Source organism: Argopecten irradians, chromosome 3, assembly GCF_041381155.1.
Source record: "Argopecten irradians isolate NY chromosome 3, Ai_NY, whole genome shotgun sequence".
NCBI lineage: Eukaryota > Metazoa > Mollusca > Bivalvia > Pectinida > Pectinidae > Argopecten > Argopecten irradians.
Genome location: NC_091136.1, coordinates 19,993,349 through 20,015,827, shown reverse-complemented (window position 1 = coordinate 20,015,827; position 22,479 = coordinate 19,993,349). Strand labels below are relative to the sequence as shown.

The window sequence follows — 22,479 nt, the reverse complement described above, 5'->3', positions numbered from 1 at the left end:
TGACATGACCCAGATTTTCTGTATAGTTTGAGGCGCCGAAGGGGATAACAGCTACGTATACGATATGACTTGTCCTTACATGACCCGTCATTCTAAAACCCGAAAAGGGATATTTACATGCATAAATCAAACTATTTTAATTCCAACAGATATGCGTGTCTAATTAACTCAAAATACACATAAAATAATGTATTTTGCTTTTGGTATCAGAAACATATTGTTTCTGTTGGTATGTATGTACAATCAGTACATTTGCAATGTATGGATTTTTCGGATTATCTTAAATAATTTTATCTTGAAGTTAAATCAGAACCCCAAACTTTGCAATGATGGTAATGATGTGAAGTAAGTAACTTTTGTAACTGAACAATTGAAGGAAATACTTATTCGTCTGCTCCATTTTTTTATATATAAAAGCATGTATACCATTCGTCAGCGGTGGAGCATCTTAAATGAATGAAGCAAAACTTCTGACTAAGAACAAAATAGTTTTAAAATGGTTGATAAAGAAAAGGCACTTCTGGTTTGGAATTTTTGATTACAAAAACCCAAGATAACTTGTTTATCTTAAGGATGGCAATGTCAAATCATAACAGGATGATCAATTTTAAAATAAAAATATCAAGCTATAATATATGCAAGGATTTATCTCATATACGTCCTTGAATATATGTAACGATTAAACTTTCACGTAATGTACATTTATATGGCAAGCCAAGTTGCTTTTTTATTCCAAATTTCCGATACCGGAAATTATAATTCCAATATGTGGAATTCTATTTCCTATATTGGAAATTCTATTGCCGATATCGGAAATTGAATTAATTATAATTCTGATTTCAAAATCTAATTTCCCTTATCAGAATATCCGATATCAGAATATTAGAATTTCCGATATCGGAATTAGAATACCCGATATCCGATATCAGAAATTTAATTTCGATATCGGGAATTTTAATTCGGAATATCAGAATTAATATAAAAAAGTAACTTGGCTTACTAGCAACCCAAGTTACTTTTTATTCCGAATATCCTATATCGGAAATTCTATTTTCGATATCGAAAATTATTTTTGATTTCTGATATCGGAAATTCTTATCGGAATTAGAATTCCCGATATCAGAAATGTAATTCCGATATCGGAAATTTTAACTCCGATATCGAAATTAATAGAATAAGAAGTAACTTGGCTTGCCATACATTTATGAGGAATTTAGTGTTTATACTAATACACATAAAATTAGTCAATAAGATACAGGTCGAGTTGAAGGTCGTATGTACACCTGTTCGTAGATATGTCGGAGTTTCCTATCTCCATTATCATTATGTACAGATGTGTCTATATATGTACATTTAAAACTTCACATTTTATCGGCTATAGTTTACTCTTCGCCGGAGTTACATAATTTACACTTGCTCCATTATCATTATACCCTCATAACCTCAACAAAATAAAAATCTATTCCTTAAGTATCACTCTCTCTGTAGTCTTCTAAGGAAATCTTTGCAGGCCTATCTGCATATGATTGGTCAAATATTTCTCCTGAACGGCCTGCAGTGTTCAGGGGTGGATATATAACGGTCGACAGTCAGTAACCCTTGGAATATCGATAATGCTCGGAACCGCAGAATCTCCGAATATGTGGCAGATAAAAAAACCACAGTAATAATGAGTGTTTTCTGGAATCTTATATATATGGGTTTCAATGAACTGGGGATCATGAAGTACAAAAACATGCCTTTAGATCAATTTGCACTGTGAACTTATCAGGACCGATACTCTAAAAGATATATTTGTTTGCACAAGTTGACATGCCTTTTGTCTCATGAACTACTTCCCATAGCACAACTTCTTCCCGTGACACAATCACGGTAAAGCTTGCTATAACCTTGTTCTATACCTCAATAGATAACAAGAAGTCAGTAACCTTATCAGATATAATATGTGGCGTACACTATAACCCGATCTGGCCCCAGTTTTCTCTATAGATAAACAACATCAGCAAAAATAGCCCAGCATCTCTAGTTATTCAGATTTCATACTTATTTCAAGACTCCATCATGACAAAAATACGAAGGCCGATTGCGCTCATTTTGGTAGAAGAAGAAGACAAAAATTCGCTTTATTACGCGAAACTTACGCGTTATTACGCAAAACTTTGGCGTTATTATACGAAACTTTTGGTATTATTACGCGGAAGGTACGTTATACGAACCATGGTTAGCACACACATGTGTAGCAAATGATCCACGAACTTTCAAACAAAACAGTTTTTATATTATCAATGTTGCAAAAAAGTGTGCAATTATTGAGGCAAATATTTGTTTTATTGTGTTATACCATAAATCATATTTGTTTTATTGTGTTATACCACCCTGATGAGTTTAAATTATAACTGAGGTTGTGTACATTATCGGAGGTCGTTACATGTATTTTATAATCTACCGGGCAATATATAACACCATATATGCATTTTAACCAAACCAAAAGCCCCTCTTTTTTACATTAGTTTCTCTGAAAATGTCAATAGGATTATTTGAGGTGCTTGTTACTAACAAAGAATTAAAAAGGGTGGCCATAGGACACTACCCTGAGTTTTGGACAGTGGAGTTCAAATGTCCAATATTAATGCGACTATCACGTCACAACACTGATATTCTGCTGATGTTTCTAAAAACGGAAAACATAGACCTCCGCGTGACCATTGGGTAAATTGGAAATGTCCATATTGAATGTGGCTTCTTTTTTTTAAAATCATTATTATTATTATTTTTGAAGTGGGTGGGGGTGGGTGGTTATTTCATATTTCTCGGTTCCTACATGTTTGTACAATGAATATAAGCCTATATGAAGTCAGTATTAATTTAAAAAAAAACACACACAAAAACATTACAAACCAGGCTCGTTCAATGCCACTGGATACTCAAATGATATATTTGGCAGGAGTACAATGCATAATTTATTTTTCTAAATTGATTTAATAAAATCCTTCACTTAGAGATTTAAACAGTATACAAAGATTTAAATCGTATACTACTGTATCTAAATTTCTGCATGACTGAAATTTTCCCTGGATATGAATAAAATAAAATGAAACCCCACTTTTTTGTACATTTTTTTTAAAATTTCATTGTTTTGGTTTTGTTCAATAAAAGCCGTTCTATATTACTACCACATATAAAGTATAAGTAGACACTACCCAGTATTTGTGTGCATATCGAGATGTCATACAAATCCTAAGTTTGTGACAATCAGTTTCACCGTTTGCAATCAGTTACATTGTAGGCCGTGCTCGCATGAAAAATTACACAGTTATCGTTCCTTGTTTAAGGTAAAGAACGACAACTCTGGATATATGATACAAACATTTGAATGACTGTGATTGGGAAGTTTTCTGTGATCTATAAATAGAATCAATTAATAACCAAACACGGAAAACTGAAACACGTTAGAGTAAAATCAACATTTGAGTTCTGTATGGTGTGTGTCAGATAAGCTGATGGAGGTGTTGGTATCAAGGTAGGGTTTCCTTCATTTTTTCACCGATATTGAACGAGCCAGGTTGAGGGAGATGACTAAAATGAGAGGAATGAACAGGGATGTTGATTGCAAAGCGAAAGTAGACCAAAATCAATTTTGTTAGATAATTTAAAACAGGAGTGATCGTGGTAATATCTGACGTTTTTGTAAGTCATAATGTGTTCATAAAATGTATTGAATTGTTTCTGTTGTTATCCGACATGTGTCAATTTACTGTAATGTAACGCGAGTGGGTTGCACGCCCACTCCACTTTCAGTACTTCAACCCAGGTCTACATCTATATTATACTGACCACCTTCATCAAACTGAAGTTTATGTCAATTGGAGTGAGTATTAAAAAGTTTAATTGTTTAATATGCAGAAAGGAAGGCTGTAGTTGAAGGGTTTGAGAGAAATCGTGTTTGTGTAACGGCCTGTTACATTTGTAAGGAATTCCAATCGGTTATGGTTCTAGGAAAAATGAATATTTACGTGTTTGTGTTCTACATGAGGGAGTCTAATATGTGTACAGATGTGCATGTCTTGTGTTGCGTACTGGGGGGACAAGTATGTCCTTTCTAATGTTTATTTTATTATGTGTTATTTTATGAAGCACGGTTAGTCGCATATATATATGTCTTTCCTACGTTGTTCTAGAGAGCGCCAGTTTAGATGTTGTATCATGTCACCAACACTGGAGGTGTTTCCGTGTTTGTTGGTGACAAATAGTGCTGCTCTTCTTTGTACCATTTCAATTTTACTGATGTCTGATTTATTATAAGAGTCCCATACTGAGCAGGCATACAATGTTCTCTAGTGATGGTCTAACAAGGGCCTTATATGCCTGTTCTGTATTAGAGGTAGAGCCGATCTTAAGGTTTCTATGGAGAAAGCCCAGGGTGGAGTTGGCCTTTTCATGGATGTTGGATATATAGGATTCCAATTTCAGATTTGATTGAATTGTAATGCCTAGGTATTTGGCTTTGTCTACATGTAGTAGTAATTCTTTCTGGTGTAGGATATATTTGTGATGAATGGCCTGTTTGTTATTGATAAGATGTTACATTTGTCTGGATGGAATGACATTTCTCAAGATTTCTCCCATTCAGCAAGTTTATTAAGGTCTTCTTGTAGACATGTCGCATCATGTGTGGATTTTATTGTCATGTATGCAATGGTGTCATCTGCAAAAAGGCATACGGTGGAATTAAGGCCAATTGGAATGTCATTGAGGTTCGATTGAGTAAGGAAATACTTTTAGACAGAATGTGGAAAATAAAATTGATGATATAAAAAATTAATAACAAATGTTTATTCAGACATAGCGGGACGTATACAAAACATAACAAGGCACATGGCCCGGCACTTACAGGTAAACAAGACTAAACGGCACTCGCTACAATGGCATTACAGGTTTAACTTTGAAACCACCCCCACATTCCAGCTAATTACCACCTAGACCCTAACAAACATGCGTAACGCTTATACTTAGCCTATAACTATCAGTGATATTAGAAAGAGGAAAGAATGACCGACGGCTCACGAATTCAATTGTAAAAGCGTAACAACATAACACAACAAAATCCCAGGAAATTATGCGAAATACAACAATGACCAATCAGAGGCCACTTTAGTCTCGAATCCAAAGTTATTTAGGAGAAAACGTGCAGCAGCACTCTGCCCGCGTACTGACAACTAGTAGCTATATTTAGTGAATTTGTAAACAATTTAACCTAGGACCGGAATGACAAATGAGTTGAAAAGGTAAACAGATCATAGTAAATATACTATGACAGCAAAATACAGAGTAACGGTTCATCAGCATCATAAGAGTTTGTAAAATATTATAATGTGTTCATTACATATACGGATATCAAAACAATATGTGGGTTAAGTACCGTTTAGCTGGTGTAATGTAAAGTCTTGTGTCTAACAAAGATATGTATATTAACGCACTCTCTTCCCGTTAATCATTTGCCAGTATCGGTGATTTGACGTAATCTACAATAAGTCGGAAAATTTTTGTGAAATTTAAAGTTATAATCAAGAAAAGGTGGGATCAATTGAAGGTATGTTTCATCCATGTCTTTTTGGTACATGTACTTTACATAATTTCGAACTACAACCCTCCCCCCCTCCTTCCTTCTTTGTATTATAGAAAGAATCATAACATATTTTATGCTGACATCTCGGGTTTGGATATACAAAGCAGACACAGGGCGTCCAGACAGCTTATTAAAATGCAACTAGGTATTAAGTCTGGTGTCTTACAGTGGAGTAATGGTGTAATGTAAAGTCTGGTGTCTCACAGTGGAGTAATAATGTAATGTAAAGTCTGGTGTCTCACAGAGGAGTAATAACGTAACGTAAAGTCTGGTGTCTTACAGTGGAGTAATGGTGTAATGTAAAGTCTGGTGTCTCACAGCAGAGTAGTCGTGTAATGTAAAGTCTGGTGTCTCACAGTGGAGTAATGGTGTAATGTAAAGTCTGGTGTCTCACAGTGGAGTAATGGTGTAATGTGAAGTCTGGTGTCTTACAGTGGAGTAATGGTGTAATGTAAAGTCTGGTGTCTCACAGCGAAGTAGTCATGTAATGTAAAGTCTGGTGTCTCACAATGGAGTAATGGTGTAATGTAAAGTCTGGTGTCCTTCATTGTGGAGAATGTATGTAAAGTCTGGTGTCTCACAGGGGTATGTGTAATGTAAAGTCTGGTGTCTCAATGGAGTAATGGTGTAATGTAAAGTCTGGTTCTCACAGTGGAATTGTAATATAAAGTCTGGTGTCTCACAGTGGAGTACATGTAATAATGTAATGTAAAGTATGGTGTCTCACAGTGGAGTAATAATGTAATGTAAAGTATGGTGTCTCACAGTGGAGTAATATGTAATGTAAAGTATGATGTCTCACAGTGGAGTAATGTTAAGTGTGGTGTTTCACAGCGGAGTAATGTGTAATAGGTGGTCACACGTCAACCATGTTCAGAAACATCCCCATTTGGAGACGTGAATGGTCTTGTGTATAACGCAGGATATTTAGCTAGGTGGACATGTGCCTATATAGTTTAAGGCCTTGATAGAGCACAAGTTATCAAAAAGTAGTAATGGTGTAATGTAAAGTCTGGTGTCCTTCATCGCTTGTGTATTCGGAACATACATAAACAGAATGCAAGGGGCATTTATATATTCTATAAGATTGTATCAGCAAAAAAGGGAAACCAATAAAACTTATTGGGTGTATTTATCAGAATGTAACATTTCTGATTAACATAGATGTAAATGGAGAGATTTGTTAAATTATAATGAAAATTTTCTTTTTATTACAGATCAACAGATTGACATATTGGCAGAGAAAAACTTCACAATCATGTGATCATGACTGCAGATTTGAATCTGCCAAGATGTAGCAGGCAGAGCAATTATCTTTAGTAGCAAAATATTGCTCTTTAAAATATACCAGAGGAAAAATGAAGAATACTATGGGCAATGGCAACAGGTAACAATCATGTCATCTTGAATGACCTAGAGGCAGATGCCCTGCCGGTGTATTTTGCAAGAATGGAAGCATTTGATGGGGAGTGTACGTTAAGTCCTACAAACAATGTTAAAGCAGAGGGGAAGACTTCCGAAGTACCCAACTCTAAGTTTTGGAAAAAAAGGCCTGATGTTAGTCATGACTTTCTGAAATCATTATGGAACCCTTCCTCGGATTATTTGCCAGAGAGCCTTGAATCCCAAGTTTCTGTGGATGGAGAGAACAAATGTTTTCCTGAACCTCCGAGTGAAGATGAGGATGAATGTTTCCAGAATGACCTGAGTCATGGTTCTTTTACACGGTGGAATCATTCAGGTAATGTAAAGTCTGGCATTGGTAATGTGAAGGAAAATGATAAAATATCTCCAGAGGTTGGAGAGAGTTCCACCTGTCAAACCAGAGAGAACTGGTATTAGAAACATTGAAGGCAGACAAAACAATATTCCAAAGGACACTTCTGTTAAACTAGCTGATAGTACTGATGAAAGTATTGGCAGTCTATCTGAACAGAACTATGAGGAGGAGTTGCTGCGTTCAGTATGTGTTATTGGTGACCCCGACGATGTGTTACAGACAAATCTGTTATATTACAGTGACCAACACATGGATGATTCAGTTCCTCAGTGCAGCAATTCAAACTTTAATGCTCGACAACGAGAACCATTTGATCACCATGTTGTGAAAAATCAAAACTCTCCAAACTTTGAAGATCACTTCCATGAAAGTCCTATTTATGAGGGTTCAAAATTCAGCAGGGGTAACCAAGCAGGTGGGTCCCAAACACATACCCCAGGAACTTTTAGAAGTTTTGAAGGAGAAGCTAACATGCCAAGACAAATGTACCCAGAGGGATCACATTACAGAGGCCATCTTCCTAGAAGGGGAGGTAACCCTGAAACAAATCCTTTCATGAACACTTTCTCCGAAGAAATATCCTATGGGAATTCTGTAGGAATTGAGAACTATTCATCTGAACTACCGATTAGAAGGTCCAATAGTTCCGAGGAGCATTCTGATGTTGGCAGAAAGCGAAGCCCAATGCCTCCACCAGAGACAACTCGACCAAAACCGAGACGTTCAGCTGTTATTATGACAAGCAGAGGTTAGTAAATAGCAGGTTAATTATAATTAAGATGTTATCATTTACTCCTGAACAAACAGACTGTTAGGCTAGGGCCAATGCATTCTGAAATTCTAGTGAGGATGGGTGAATACAGCATGAATTCTGGAAAACAATTATTCCCTGTTTGTTTTGGTTTTTTTCTGCTTTTCTTTTGCGATTAAGTTTCATATATAATGCTGTCTATTAGAATTAGTAAAAACTAAAGAGTTTCAATTACATGAACAGTAAATAATTTATGACTTTAAGGTTGAAAATTGATGTGCTATAAAAAGTGGATAGAGTTGTGAAAGAAAACGAAATTAAGCAACTGCAGAATGAACTTGGTTAAGAGATTCTTTATATTCAGATACTTTGTATTTTATTTATTAAAAAGGGAGAATTTTGTTTAAGCTTGCAATACACTAACTGGATGTAATTAAAACTGAAATAGATGATATTACTGTGACCTGCATGCCAACATCCACTGATTTCAGTTTGGGCAACACTTAAAATAGCTCGAACTCTTATAATACACATTGGTGTTATAACTCCTGTAGAGTGAGTTAGATGCTAATGTATAGGTGTACTGGTGTATGCTGTACATGTCAGCTATCTGATAAGTTTCACAGAACTGTAGCTTTAAGAGAAGATTCACTTCATGAAATGGTACAAATTACATAAATGACGTTTCTCATTTCTGCTTCAGTATCATGCACAAAAATTTGCACTTACGTTTTTCATTTTTCATACAGGGAAAAACGTTTGCATGAAAATGAATACAAAATTATCTTTAGGTGTAATTTAACTAAAAAAATATAATGAATGATGCGAGATTATGTTGCGTTAAACAGGCGATTATTATGGGAGTTATTTCCCCTGTCAAGGTAAGTAATAGCTTGATCAATCAGACTTTCAACAGCTCAAGTTACTTTTCATATCTGTGAACTTTAAATTCTATTCCAATTTTTTTTACAGTATTCAAATAAAACAATTCAATTATTCTTATCCTGATAATTTTCAAGCAAAGCAACATATTTTCCAAATGCAACAAACTGCTTTAATTTGAAGGTGTAGTTTGCATATCCTTGATTGTTTTGTGCTTACCTTGTACTAATTGTACTAATCTGTTTTCTTAATAAGCAATTTGTATGATGATCCAAATTCAGTCTAATTGTTTGTATGCATAAGGATAAACTATTGTTACGTGTCTGTTCTGGAATGCTTTCAGTATGTTTGTTTGCATGGAACTTATGAAGTGATGAGAAAACAAATCCCTTTTACTCCTTCTATGTAAAATACTGTACTTTGAAATACAAGGTAATACTTCCCTATATATAAATGGTATGTTGGCCAGTGCTTATGGATATAAAGCATTATGTATAACATCAGTTTGTTAGAGTGGTAATGAAAAATCTGAATTCTATATTCTGGCCCAATATTATTTAATGTATATATTATTGGTGTTATTTTTCTCAGTGATTGTCTTTTTTAGAATACGGCCCTGATTAATCCACTGAGAGATTTGATCTATGAAATGATATTGCACTGAAATATTAATTACCCATTCATAATGGTGCAGTGGTAGTGTTAGTTTTTTACAGTTTAAGAAACCGTTTCTATTATTTGAGTAGAAAATTGAAATTTTTTACTACCTGAGGTGATGGAAGTTTTAAATAATTAAATTTTTAATGGAAATAAATATTGCTAAAAAAGGAAAGGTTACATTTCAAACATCCATTTCACACATTTAAAATAAAAATCCATGTGTCATGTAAAATATTTTATACAATTAACTTTTTATGCTGAAGCTCCCTTTTTTAGCCCACCATCATCATTCTTTTTACCGCTATTTCTCAGAAATTGCTGAAGGGATCATTCTTAAATTTCATATGTAGGTTCACGTAGGGTCCTAGTTGTGCATATTACATTTTGGGATGAATCGGTCAACAAGGTGCCCGCCAGGCAGCCATCTATGATTTTGATAATTGAAGTTTGTTGTCGATATTTCTCAGAAAGTACTGAAGGAATCTGTCACAAATGTCATATGTATGTGCCCCTAGGGTTCTAGTTGTGCATATTGCATTTTGGGTTCTATCGGCCAACAAGATGGCCAACAGTCAGCCATCTTTAATTTAAATATTTGAAGTTTGTTACCGTTATTTCTCAGAAAGTACTGGAGGGATTTTTCTCAAATTTCACCTGTAGGTTCTTTCATTACCGTAGTTGTGCTTATCGCATTTTGGAAGTGATGAGTCAACAAGCAGACCGACCGCCATCTTGGATTTTGATAGTTTGAAAAGCTGAAAAAAGAAGTTTTAAGTTTGAAAAGCAAAGAAAAGATCCATCTTTCATTTGTCAGACATAGATCATTCTTTGGTGGGTGCCAAGATCCTCTGGGATCTCTTGTCATTTTGAAATATGATAATCATATAATTATTTATTATTTTCCTATATCAAACAAGCAGAAATAAAAGTAAACATAGAAACATAAATTACCATTAATGCTTTAAAATTGTTTTCTTTGTTTTTATACTAAATCTGGCTTTCTGATTGATTAATCTTTTCATACCTCTGTGATTAAAAAAACAATCCAAAAATGACATTTGATGTTATTGTGATGTTACTATAGTGACATTGATGTTGCTCATTTTGTCATAGAGAGATAGTCCCTTAAAAACCTCAATAGGTCAAGTTCGATGTTTGAACATATTTTACAAAAAAGTGTATCAAGTAGTCTGAAAACTAAGTGTTTATTTCATTATTTTTAGGTGTGCTGTGCGTAAACTTTTCACTCAAACAACTTTTCACTCAACAACCAAAAGTCCCAGACTTCTTTTTTGGACTGCAGCATGCTTTGATAAAGTGCTACCAAGTTTTTGCAATAAAATACATTAACCTTCATTCAAGGTTACAGGCCCGGTCAAAAAGGGCAAAATTTTAAACAACTTCTTGTGAATAAGTACAATGTAAGAGCACTAGAGACATGTTATTGGGCTTGTAGTATGCTGGTATGAAGAGTTACCAAGCTGCAAATGAATGAACTTGACTTGATTATCATTCAAGGTTTTAGGGGTCAAATAGGCTAAAATTTTCAGGCAATTTCTTGTTAATAACTAAGAGGTCTAGAGACCTGATACTAGTATTGTATTAATGGTCATATGGCTGTAAAAGCCCATTGGGCCTCTTGTTTAATTTCACCAGGTTATGAAAAACATTTTCTTATGTAAGCTAGAATCTGCTACGTGGATTCACACTTTGCAAACATTTTTTTTTCATATCCATATGAACTTAAGAATAAACAATACTTAATTAGTATCTGTATCTCTGAGGTTTCAGTCTTGTTGAAGTCTTGTTTCAATTCAGATCAAAAACTTTTGAGATTTTCCAATCAAATTTATCTATATGTGTAGCAAGATGTCATTTACAAATTCTGTAAGAATATTAGACTTCTTTTCTTTGTAGAATTGTTTATACATGGATTTTAAGAAATGACCCATTTGAAAGTCATTTTGAAAATGTGTCTTTCTTCACTTTGAGGAGAGCCAATTTTTTACCAGTTTTTACTTCAATTTTATTTACTTAATTCATTACTGAGACATCATTATTACCTGTAATCCTTTATTAGATTTATCTGGGAAATGATACACTTTGTTTCTTTATTATCATAACTGGGGAAAAGTAAGCACATAGACCATTTTGTTCTATGGCGTTAACTCTTATTTCCAAAAAGCTATATAAGAAACAAATTTTAATACAGGAAATTTTTTCAGGGCTTTGCATCATTTATGATCAAGTGCTACATGTATAAAACAACTTCATAAACAACCTCATAGACAACCTCCAATACAAAGGCTATAGCATTCATTATCATTTTAGAATCATTCTATGCTCCTGACAAACTAATAAACACTGATCTATAAAAACATTGTTGTGTCGATGGAAACATTTTTTTAGTCTAGTGAACTGCCAATTTGAACCTTGTGTTGCTATTTAATATAATCATATTTGAATGTACTATTGCCAATTTGACTGTCCATATATAGACCTTAGTGATACAGTGCTATCTATTGAGTCCTTGTGCTGTCCATTGAATGTCTGTGCTCTCCATGTACTAGTAGTCATTGTTCTGTTTCATAATAACACCCATCTTATTTATATAGATTGTTCTGCTTCCTGAGGCATTAGACCTTGAAACCTATGCTGTCATTTGAAGTATTGAATAATGTACCATTGGATAGTATAAATCATTCCCACTAGCTGTGCCCTTGGAAAGTGCTTTCCATGTCACCGAAGCGTTTTTACCTCTCAACACTTTTAGGGAAGAATTGATTGAATCATGGCAATAGTCAGTGAAACCTTGTGCTGCAGCATGTATATACCTTGTACTGTCCATTGCAATAACTTATGCAGCATTGCACAGTCCTTGTATTGCCATTGAAGCTATGAGGTGCCCCGTGTAACTGCCAAAAATAAAACACTACTAAACTTGATGAAGCTATAAGAATATGCTGTAGCATTTAGTTGCACTACTGCCCGTTAAAATACTGCTGCACTCAGTTAAAGTAGTAGTGTGTTCATTTTGTTTGTTTGACTAACTACACCTTACTAATTACAGCCAAACCTACTATGGTCAAGGAGGGAGTTTAGAGATACATTTATTTTTCAGGATGTGGAAATTGTCAAAACTGTCGAGCAACAAAACTGATAGACCACATGGAAAGCCTGGCAGAAAGTGCTGGGTTTGATATACATGATGTTCTTCCTGACGGAAACTGTATGTTCCGAGCAATCGTGGATCAACTCCGGATGCGAGGAGATCTGACTATGACAGCTGGAAAACTTAGACAAAGCGTTGTCCAGTTCCTGAGAGAACATCCATGTAGTGAGGATGGCACTCACATGCAGATGTTCTTGCCTACTGAAAAATGGGAAGATTATCTTTCTCGTATGGAAAAGGATGGAGAATGGGGAGATGAAATGGCTCTCAGGTAAATCTATCATTGAAGGTAAATCTCGCATTGATGGTAAATCTATAATTGAGGGTAAATCTCATTGAAGGTAAATGTATGATTTAAGTGAATCTCAAATTGAAAATAAATCTATAATTGAGGGTAAATCTATAATTGAGGGTAAATCTATAATTGGAGGTAAATCTATAATTGAGGGTAAATCTATAATTGATGGTAAATCTATAATTGAGGGTAAATCTCATTGAAGGTAAATGTATGATTTAAGTGAATATCACATTGAAAATAAATCTATAATTGAGGGTAAATCTATAATTGAGGGTAAATCTCATAAGTAAATGTATGATTTAAGTGAATATCAATTGAAAATAAATCTATAATTGATAAATCTATAATTGAGGGTAAATCATTATTAATTGTGAGGAGGTAAATCTATAATTGAGGGTAAATCTATCATAGTCTATAATTGGGGTAAATCTATAATTGAGGGTAAATCTATCATTGAAGGTAAATTATATTAAGGAAATCAATTGAAAATAAATCTATAATTGAGGGTAAATCTATAATTGAGGGTAAATCTCATTGAAGGTAAATGTATGATTTAAGTGAATATCATTGAAAATAATCTATATTGAGGTAAATCTATCATTGAGGTAAATCTCATTGAAGGTAAATGTATGATTTATGAATCTCACATTGAAAATAAATTTATAATTGAGGTAAATCTATAATTGAGGGTAAATCTATAATTGAGGGTAAATCTATAATTGAGGGAATCTAACATTGAATGTAAATCTCGCATTAATTGTAAATCTATCATTGAATGTAAATCTATCACTAAAGGTAAATCTCACTTGAAGGTAAATCTCACAATGATGGTTAATCTAACTTGAATGTTAATCTCACATTGAAGGTAAATCTAACATTGTATGTAAATGTATTATTGAAGGTAAATCTATCATTGATGCTAAATCTATCATTGAAGGTAAACCTAACATTGATACCTTACTTAAGGGTAATACAATTCTTTAAGATACAGTCATCCTAGGAGAAATCAATTAAACGGTCAGATGTACCTCTGGAATAGCCTTAGATTACACTACTCCTAACCCCTGACTTATAAATGGCATAATGCCATAATTTCCTTATGACACCAGACAGACATCATCACAATGACATAAACTTATACAAATAGTCTGAATTCTAACAGAAATCTTACCATCATCATACTAGATATCTCTCATGTAGTCTGATATTTGGTTCAGAGAAGCACAGGAGAATACATGCGGAATTTACTTGATTATGACATATTTGTTGACAAAACTTCACTAATTTTTTGTTTCAGAGGAATTGCAGAAGTGATAAAGCGCCAGATCAAAATCATCAGTGCTATTGGTACAGATCAACACAACCAAATCACCATACAACCGACTGGGGTGGAATCTGACCAACAACAAGACGTATTTCTGGGTCACATGGATGATTATCATTACATCAGTCTCCGCCCCAAAAACTGGGAAGACACGTGGTTTGTCAGTGAGTATGATAAAATCAAATGACTGAGATGATCTGTGAAAAATAACGTAATGCTGTTTGCATGATAAACCGCGTTTTTGTTATAATTACTACAGCTTTGTAAATGCAATTGGTACCAAGAACGTTAAGATGTGAAGGTGCCATACGAATATATTCAAATTCGTTGTTTACGACTTTACTATGGTACTGTGTAAGTAAGTAAATCTGTTTGTAAGCACGAAACATACAATCATAGACTTCATACGGAGCATAAAACACCCAATTATAGACTTTGTACGGAGCATAAAACACCCAATTATAGACTTTGTACGGAGCATAAAACACCCAATTATAGACTTTGTACGGAGCATAAAACACCCAATTATAGACTTTGTACGGAGCATAAAACACCCAATTATAGACTTTGTACGGAGCATAAAACACCCAATTATAGACTTTGTACGGAGCATAAAACACCCAATTATAGACTTTGTACGGAGCATAAAACACCCAATTATAGACTTTGTACGGAGCATAAACACCAAACTCAAAACACCATAAAAAACCCAAAACAGACTTTGTACGGAGCATAAAACACCAAAAGACTTTATGCAGCATGAAACACTCAATCACAGACCTCATACAGAGCATAAAACACCCAATTATAGACTTTGTACGGAGCATAAAACACCCAATTATAGACTTTGTACGGAGCATAAAACACCCAATTATAGACTTTGTACGGAGCATAAAACACCCAATTATAGACTTTGTACGGAGCATAAAACACCCAATTATAGACTTTGTACGGAGCATAAAACACCCAATTATAGACTTTGTACGGAGCATAAAACACCCAATTATAGACTTTGTACGGAGCATAAAACACCCAATTATAGACTTTGTACGGAGCATAAAACACCCAATTATAGACTTTGTACGGAGCATAAAACACCCAATTATAGACTTTGTACGGAGCATAAAACACCCAATTATAGACTTTGTACGGAGCATAAAACACCCAATTATAGACTTTGTACGGAGCATAAAACACCCAATTATAGACTTTGTACGGAGCATAAAACACCCATTATAGACTTTGTACGGAGCATAAAACACCCAATTATAGACTTTGTACGGAGCATAAAACACCCAATTATAGACTTTGTACGGAGCATAAAACACCCAGTTATAGACTTTGTACGGAGCATAAAACACCCAATTATAGACTTTGTACGGAGCATAAAACACCCAATTATAGACTTCATATGCAGCATGCAACGCTCAATCACAGACTTCATACGGAACACTAAACACTCAATTACAGACTTCATATACTGCACTTAACACATAATCACATACATGTACTAGATATTTTGACGTGACTATCAGTGTACACTTGATAGCCGAGGTGAATCCAGATTCTGTTGATTATACACCAGCCAGTGTCCGGTCTACTTGACTATGACTTTTGCCATTGTTGATTGCATTAATAATGGCTACCTTTGATATTAACAGGAGCCAGAGAAAAAACCTGTTCCACTAAACCAAAGACTGACCAATACGCTGATAACTCAATCAGGGTGTCTGGAATGGATGCCCCAGTAAACACACTTGGTAAGTAAAATATAAAGTAGTTCTCCGTATGACGAAAATAAGCTTTAAAAGTAAACTTTTGATTTTAATGATTTTACAAATATATAATGTTATTGAAGTATTTTGAGGTCATCTGATCAAAAGGACCATATTATACATACTATGTCAGTGGTGTATTGAGCTCTCCATGCTTTGGGAAATACGTTACACTGTTCTTAGTTTAAACATCCAACCGATTTGTAACATTAGGTTCATACTTTCATGCTTATTAGATAATATTAATAAATTAGATATTAGATTAGTTGTTGGTCCAGCAGGGCAAGTCTAGGAAGTCTGTTTTGGCTTTATCAACCGTTTCTGAATTAATTTATGGATATCGTTCATATCTGATTGGAAGCATCCATTTCATATAAGATATAAACCTAAAGAAATCAGAAATGATTGGGATATCCATAAAAGGCCATAGTAGCGAATCAAAAACGCTAATTTGTTTTATAAATTCAAATAAATGACTCCTTTGGACATTAATATCGCTGATGTTTGCTATGTAAAGGACAAAATGACTATTGAGCTACATCTCTGTATGTTGAGAACATCTTAAATCAGATAGCTCCGTGTTAATTGAACGCAAAACTCAATTGCATAGATCTTATTTTGAATACCTCAGACAGGAATAATTTTAATGCACTTTTCTCCATGTTGTCTGAAAAGATGGCATTATAATGATGATACTAATTCCCATGTGTATAATGTGTATAGGTCGGTAATATATGTAACTGTAGCTGTATATGCAGTTGACTGAATTTGATACTTTGAACTAATAATTTCATTTTTAAATCCCTAGGCTGTGTTGCGGATTATTTCGATGACGATACTTCCATAGATAGTATGAGTGACACACCAATAGGCCATTTATCATACGTCATGAAGAATGTCATGAACTCTAAAACCCTGATGGTCCATGATCCACAGGTGTGGGATGATCAGATTGAAAATATGAATAGTCAAACTCGAGCCACTCGCTTTGGTACTTTAACAGCTGTGGGTAGTGTGGCAGAAAAATTCGCTGTCTATGTATATGATAGATCGCCGATACAAATAGGATATTCTTTACGGAAGGATCCTGTAACTAATGCACCGTCATCAGAGGTTTCTCCACAAATCCTGATATCGTCATCGTCCCATCAGATCGTGGAACATGACGAAGACGAAAGCATTTCCCCGAACCTACACAAAGCGGTCATGGAGACATATGGCATTCACCCCGGGTACATTCGTCTTCGGAAACAAATCACTAACACTACACCAAGAAATAGCCAAGGGAAGTTGATGGCAAGCTTTCTACCAAATTCTTTTCTGGATCCATTGAATGGCGCGATAGATTTCCAAATCCCACATTCTTTGGAAGAGAATGTGAAATATGCCATTCACGGTAATTTCTGGCCTGAATGTGCATCCGAGTGGAAAACTCGGGAAAGACCCAGCGGCTGGCCAAAACCAGAATTCATTAAAAACATTATCGAAGACGGATTTCTGGTTGTTCCTGTTGCTCACCCAATGAGTGAATGTCCAGACTTAGAATTTCAGATAACGTTTGCTAAGGCAGAGAAGTTGTTGGCAAGACGGAACATGACAAAACACCAGCGTTATTGTTTCCAGATCTTCAAAGTTCTTGTTGATTTCCACACTAGACAAACAGCATTACTAACCACTGAATACTTAAAGATGGTTTTCTTCTATGCAAGTGAAGTTGTCCCACGCAATCAGTGGAGACTAAATCCAGGTGCTGCTTTACTGTATCTGGTGGACCAACTTCTCCACCACTTACGAAGCAAAGACCTGCCTCACTACTTTATCCGCAGCAATAACATGATCGATCATTTCAGTGATGATGCATTGCAAAACATTGTCACCCACATGGAAGCTGTTCGTCAGTTCCCTGTCATGTCCATTGTCATTCTAGCCGAGGGCCATGGACTGACAAGCAGCTGGATGGCGGATCCAATCATTGAAGACATACCTACTTTCACCAAGCACCATGACCTGCAGAAATCGTTTGTCGAAGTGTTCATTCCAACTACTCTGAAGAATGCGATCAATTACGTCAGGTACATGATGCTACAGCCTGCTGCTGACGTGATCATGGATGGATATCAGGACATGAAATCAATATGCGAGTCAAAAGCAGAGTATGAATGGTGCTTCGGGAGTATTTTTGACTTTATTCACCAGGTTCTTTGCGAGTTGCATTTCTTTCAACAGTTCTGGCTTTGTGTAGTGCTCGATATATTGCACGAGACTTCAACTGTGAAGGCGCTCACAAGAAGATTGCCAGGCAAAACCATCAAAGAGATCTTGGGTAATGAAGAAAAAGGAGAATTGGATAACATCGTGGTTCCATTGTGTGTAATGAACACTAGCTGTGCGAAACACTCCTCAGAGTTTGAAGCTGACCCAGAACTTGGCTTTTTAAAAGATCTCTCAATGCATCTTACTAATATGCGTTACTATAATTTAGCTGCCCATTATCTACGAGCTTCAGTGAGTTTGACAAAACGAAAGCTCGCGGAACTCTCAAATCTCAGAAGTTTGCCAGACGGTGAAGGCATGGGCAACATTGGAAAAAAGATTCCGAAGCTGAATAGCGTGGATTTCACACGACAACAGGCATTAAAGATGTACCTGAATAATTTTCTTGTGAGTTTGTTCAATGCATACCATTATGATGGACAGACAGAACTGTTTCAGGAATATGTTGCAGACTTACAGGAAGTAGTTGACACCATCTCTGAACCGAGCGCATACAGGAATCTCGCAAAGATATGGGGATACCTTGGCTGTGACGATAGAGCACAGAAGGCGACGGATAGGATGGAAGAACTGATTCAGCTGTGTAGTGTGTGAACTACGGGAAAGATGAACTGAGTCAGCTGTGTAGTGTGTAAACTACGATGAAAGATGAACTGATTCAGCTGTGTAGTGTGTGAACTACGGGAAAGATGAACTGAGTCAGCTGTGTAGTGTGTAAACTACGATGAAAGATGAACTGATTCAGCTGTGTAGTGTGTGAACTACGGGAAAGATGAACTGAGTCAGCTGTGTAGTGTGTAAACTACGATGAAAGATGAACTGATTCAGCTGTGTAGTGTGTAAACGTAAATTACGAAGAAAGATGAACTGATTCAGCTGTGTAGTGTGAAAACTACGAAGAAAGATGAACTGATTCAGCTATGTAGTGTGTAAACTACGATGAAAGATGAACTGATTCAGCTGTGTAGTGTGTAAACTACGAGAAAGATGAACTTTTTCAGCTGTGTAGTGTGTAAACTACGATGAAAGATGAACTGATTCAGCTGTGTAGTGTATAAACTACGAAGAAAGATGAACTGATTCAGCTGTGTAGTGTGTAAACTACGATGAAAGATGAAATGATTCAGCTGTGTAGTGTGTAAACTACGATGAAAGATGAACTGATTCAGCTGTGTAGTGTGTGAACTACGATAAAATATGAACTGATTCAGCTGTGTAGTGTGTAAACTACTACGATGAAAGATGAACTGATTCAGCTGCGTAGTGTGTTCAGCTGCGAGGAAATATGAAAATGAACTGATTCAGCTGTGTAGTGTGTAAAGTACCAGGAAAGATGAACTGATTCAGCTGTGTAGTGTGTAAAGTACGACGAAAGATGAACTGGCTCAGTTGTGTAGAGTGTAAAGTACGATGAAAGATGAAATGATTCAGCTGTGTAGTGTGTGGACTACGAGGTAGGATGAACTGTTTTAGCTGCGTGGAGTGTGGACTATGAGGTAGGATGAACTGTTTCAGCTGTGTAGAATGTGGACTATGAGGTAGGATGAACTGTTTCAGCTGTGTAGAGTGTGGACTGTGAGGTAGGATGAACTGTTTCAGCTGTGTAGAGTGTGGACTATGAGGTAGGATGAACTGTTTCAGCTGTGTAGAGTGTGGACTACGAGGTAGGATGAACTGTTTCAGCTGTGTAGAGTGTGGACTATGAGGTAGGATGAACTATTTCAGCTGTGTAGAATGTGGACTATGAGGTAGGATGAACTTTTTCAGCTGTGTAGAGTGTGGACTATGAGGTAAGATGAACTGTTTCAGCTGTGTAGAGAGTGGACTGTGAGGTAGGATGAACTACTTCAGCTGTACATGTGTAGAGTGTGGACTATGAGGTAGGATGAACTATTTCAGCTGTGTAGAGTGTGGACTATGAGGTAGGATGAACTATTTCAGCTGTGTAGAATGTGGACTGTGAGGTAGGATGAACTATTTCAGCTGTGTAGAATGTGGACTGTGAGGTAGGATGGACTATTTCAGCGGTGTAGAGTGTGGACTATGAGCTAGAATAATAAACGTTTTCTATTTGTGCAGTGTGTGGATTGCGAAGACTGAGGAGGGTTCCCATGGCCCCTAGTTATGTATATTGTATTTCCATTCAATCTACAAGTGATAAACATTCAATGGTGGGTGTTCTGATCCATTTAGGATGTTTATTTATATGAAAGTGTATGAACTACATGGATGAGTAATTATTATTTGTGTAAAGTATGTGAAGTCTTTATAATGTGCTATTGATTCCAGTATGAAGTGTTATCACATTGTTGCATTTATGCTCAGTCTTTGCCAGTGTTTCTTTCGACACAGTTAACGTTGTTGAGAAAGTCATGTCTCCATAAGAAAATATGCACTCATTGATATCACAATATCTTACTTGTATAAAGAATGTGAACAACTATTCCGTGTGTTTTTTAATCTAGATCTCTATAGGTACTCCAACTATAAAGTACCCGTTGTCGTGTACATATGGACATGAATAAAATTACGGCAAAGTGACTTCTTCCTGCCAAATAATCATCAAACTATTGTCGCAAAGTTCAAGCCCGGCTTAGGCGTGTTAATTATACCAAAACCAGCCCCAATATATAACACTGACCAAAATACAAAATTTTGAGTCAAAAGTTTGATTCCAATTCCGTCACACATCCGGTTTCAACAATGCGAACAGTCGATTATTGATGACCTTTACAATTTAAGATCTGACACTGAGAAAAAAGTAGTTCGAGTCAAAGTTTAAAATCTCGAGCAATCAAATGTGAAAAGTTCGGGTCATATTTCTTTACTGAAATATCATTTTATTTATCCAGCACCCAGCACAGTTAAAAATGGAATAACACGACATATTGTAGAAATAAATTTACAGAGAAAAAAACAACAACAAAAAACAAAGAAGAAAGTCACTTTTTAATAGCTACCGCTTTCAGAGTTGCCCGAACTACAGACGGTGTTTTGAAGGTCTTCGTAAAAATATCGTGAAATAGGAAATAATAACGGGAGATAATATATGATGTATATATATATATATATGTATATATAATGTTTACAGTTTCCACATTTATTCTAGAAAATGGTTGATATTTCGTATATTCATGTATGGGGGTAATGATGTATTTTGTTCAGCTAGATATTTTGCATATGAATTATTTTCTTGAATGTATTTAGTATCAATTTGAATGATTTCATTCCATTGTTGGTTTCAAGATAGATAAGGTATGTTGTAAATATTACAAATAAACAAACATATTCACATATTTTGTAATAAGCTTAATCCGAACTAGCATGTTTTAATGTTATTTAAGTGCTACTCGTACTAAACATTTTAAAGCTTGACAAGTGTTTAAGGTTTCTTGTAGTTTCTGTGTGTTTAAGCAATAAAACTATTGTGATCGCGCTAAAAGTCAACTTCACGCTTACATTTGATGAAGACAATTTAATTATAAACCTATATCTCGATATAAATGGATGATTTATAGGTGCATGTGATGTTACAAGAACTTGTGCCTAATCTTTTATGATTGTTAATTTACAATAAATATGTTTTTTTTGTCAATGGCATTTCTCAACACTATATTACACAATCCACATTGTCAGCTCGTTTATTGGTGAGTTGTGTGATATTTCCAGTTTATTTTATTGGCTTTTCTTAGACTAATAAGGACGGATCACATTGTTAACGTTTAATGATGACACCTTCGATAACCAGGATTACATGTGCTGTGCCACTCTGAAGCTACACGCTGACGTCTCAAGGTGTGCGATATTAAGCTCCGTCATAAAAATTATGTGTGTTATAATTCTCATACTGATCAATCGAGAAGAGCTTTTCGTGTTATTCACCACCAAAAGTTTGAAACATTTTATGAGGACAGCAATAATTACAATGAATAGATTT

The 22,479-nt window shown here is 35.4% G+C and overlaps 1 protein-coding gene across 1 annotated transcript; it reads left to right on the top strand.

Annotated features, from left to right (window-relative positions):
* Positions 1 to 3,392: 3,392 nt before the first annotated feature.
* On the top strand, positions 3,393 to 19,522 carry LOC138317780 (uncharacterized). The gene is given in 8 exon segments (XM_069259671.1): positions 3,393 to 3,520; positions 6,844 to 7,411; positions 7,413 to 8,154; positions 9,006 to 9,038; positions 12,821 to 13,142; positions 14,467 to 14,657; positions 16,155 to 16,253; positions 17,077 to 19,522. Coding segments are annotated over 7 exon segments (3,855 nt in total). The 5' UTR covers positions 3,393 to 3,520; positions 6,844 to 7,003; the 3' UTR covers positions 19,137 to 19,522.
* The last annotated feature ends 2,957 nt before the right edge of the window (positions 19,523 to 22,479 follow it).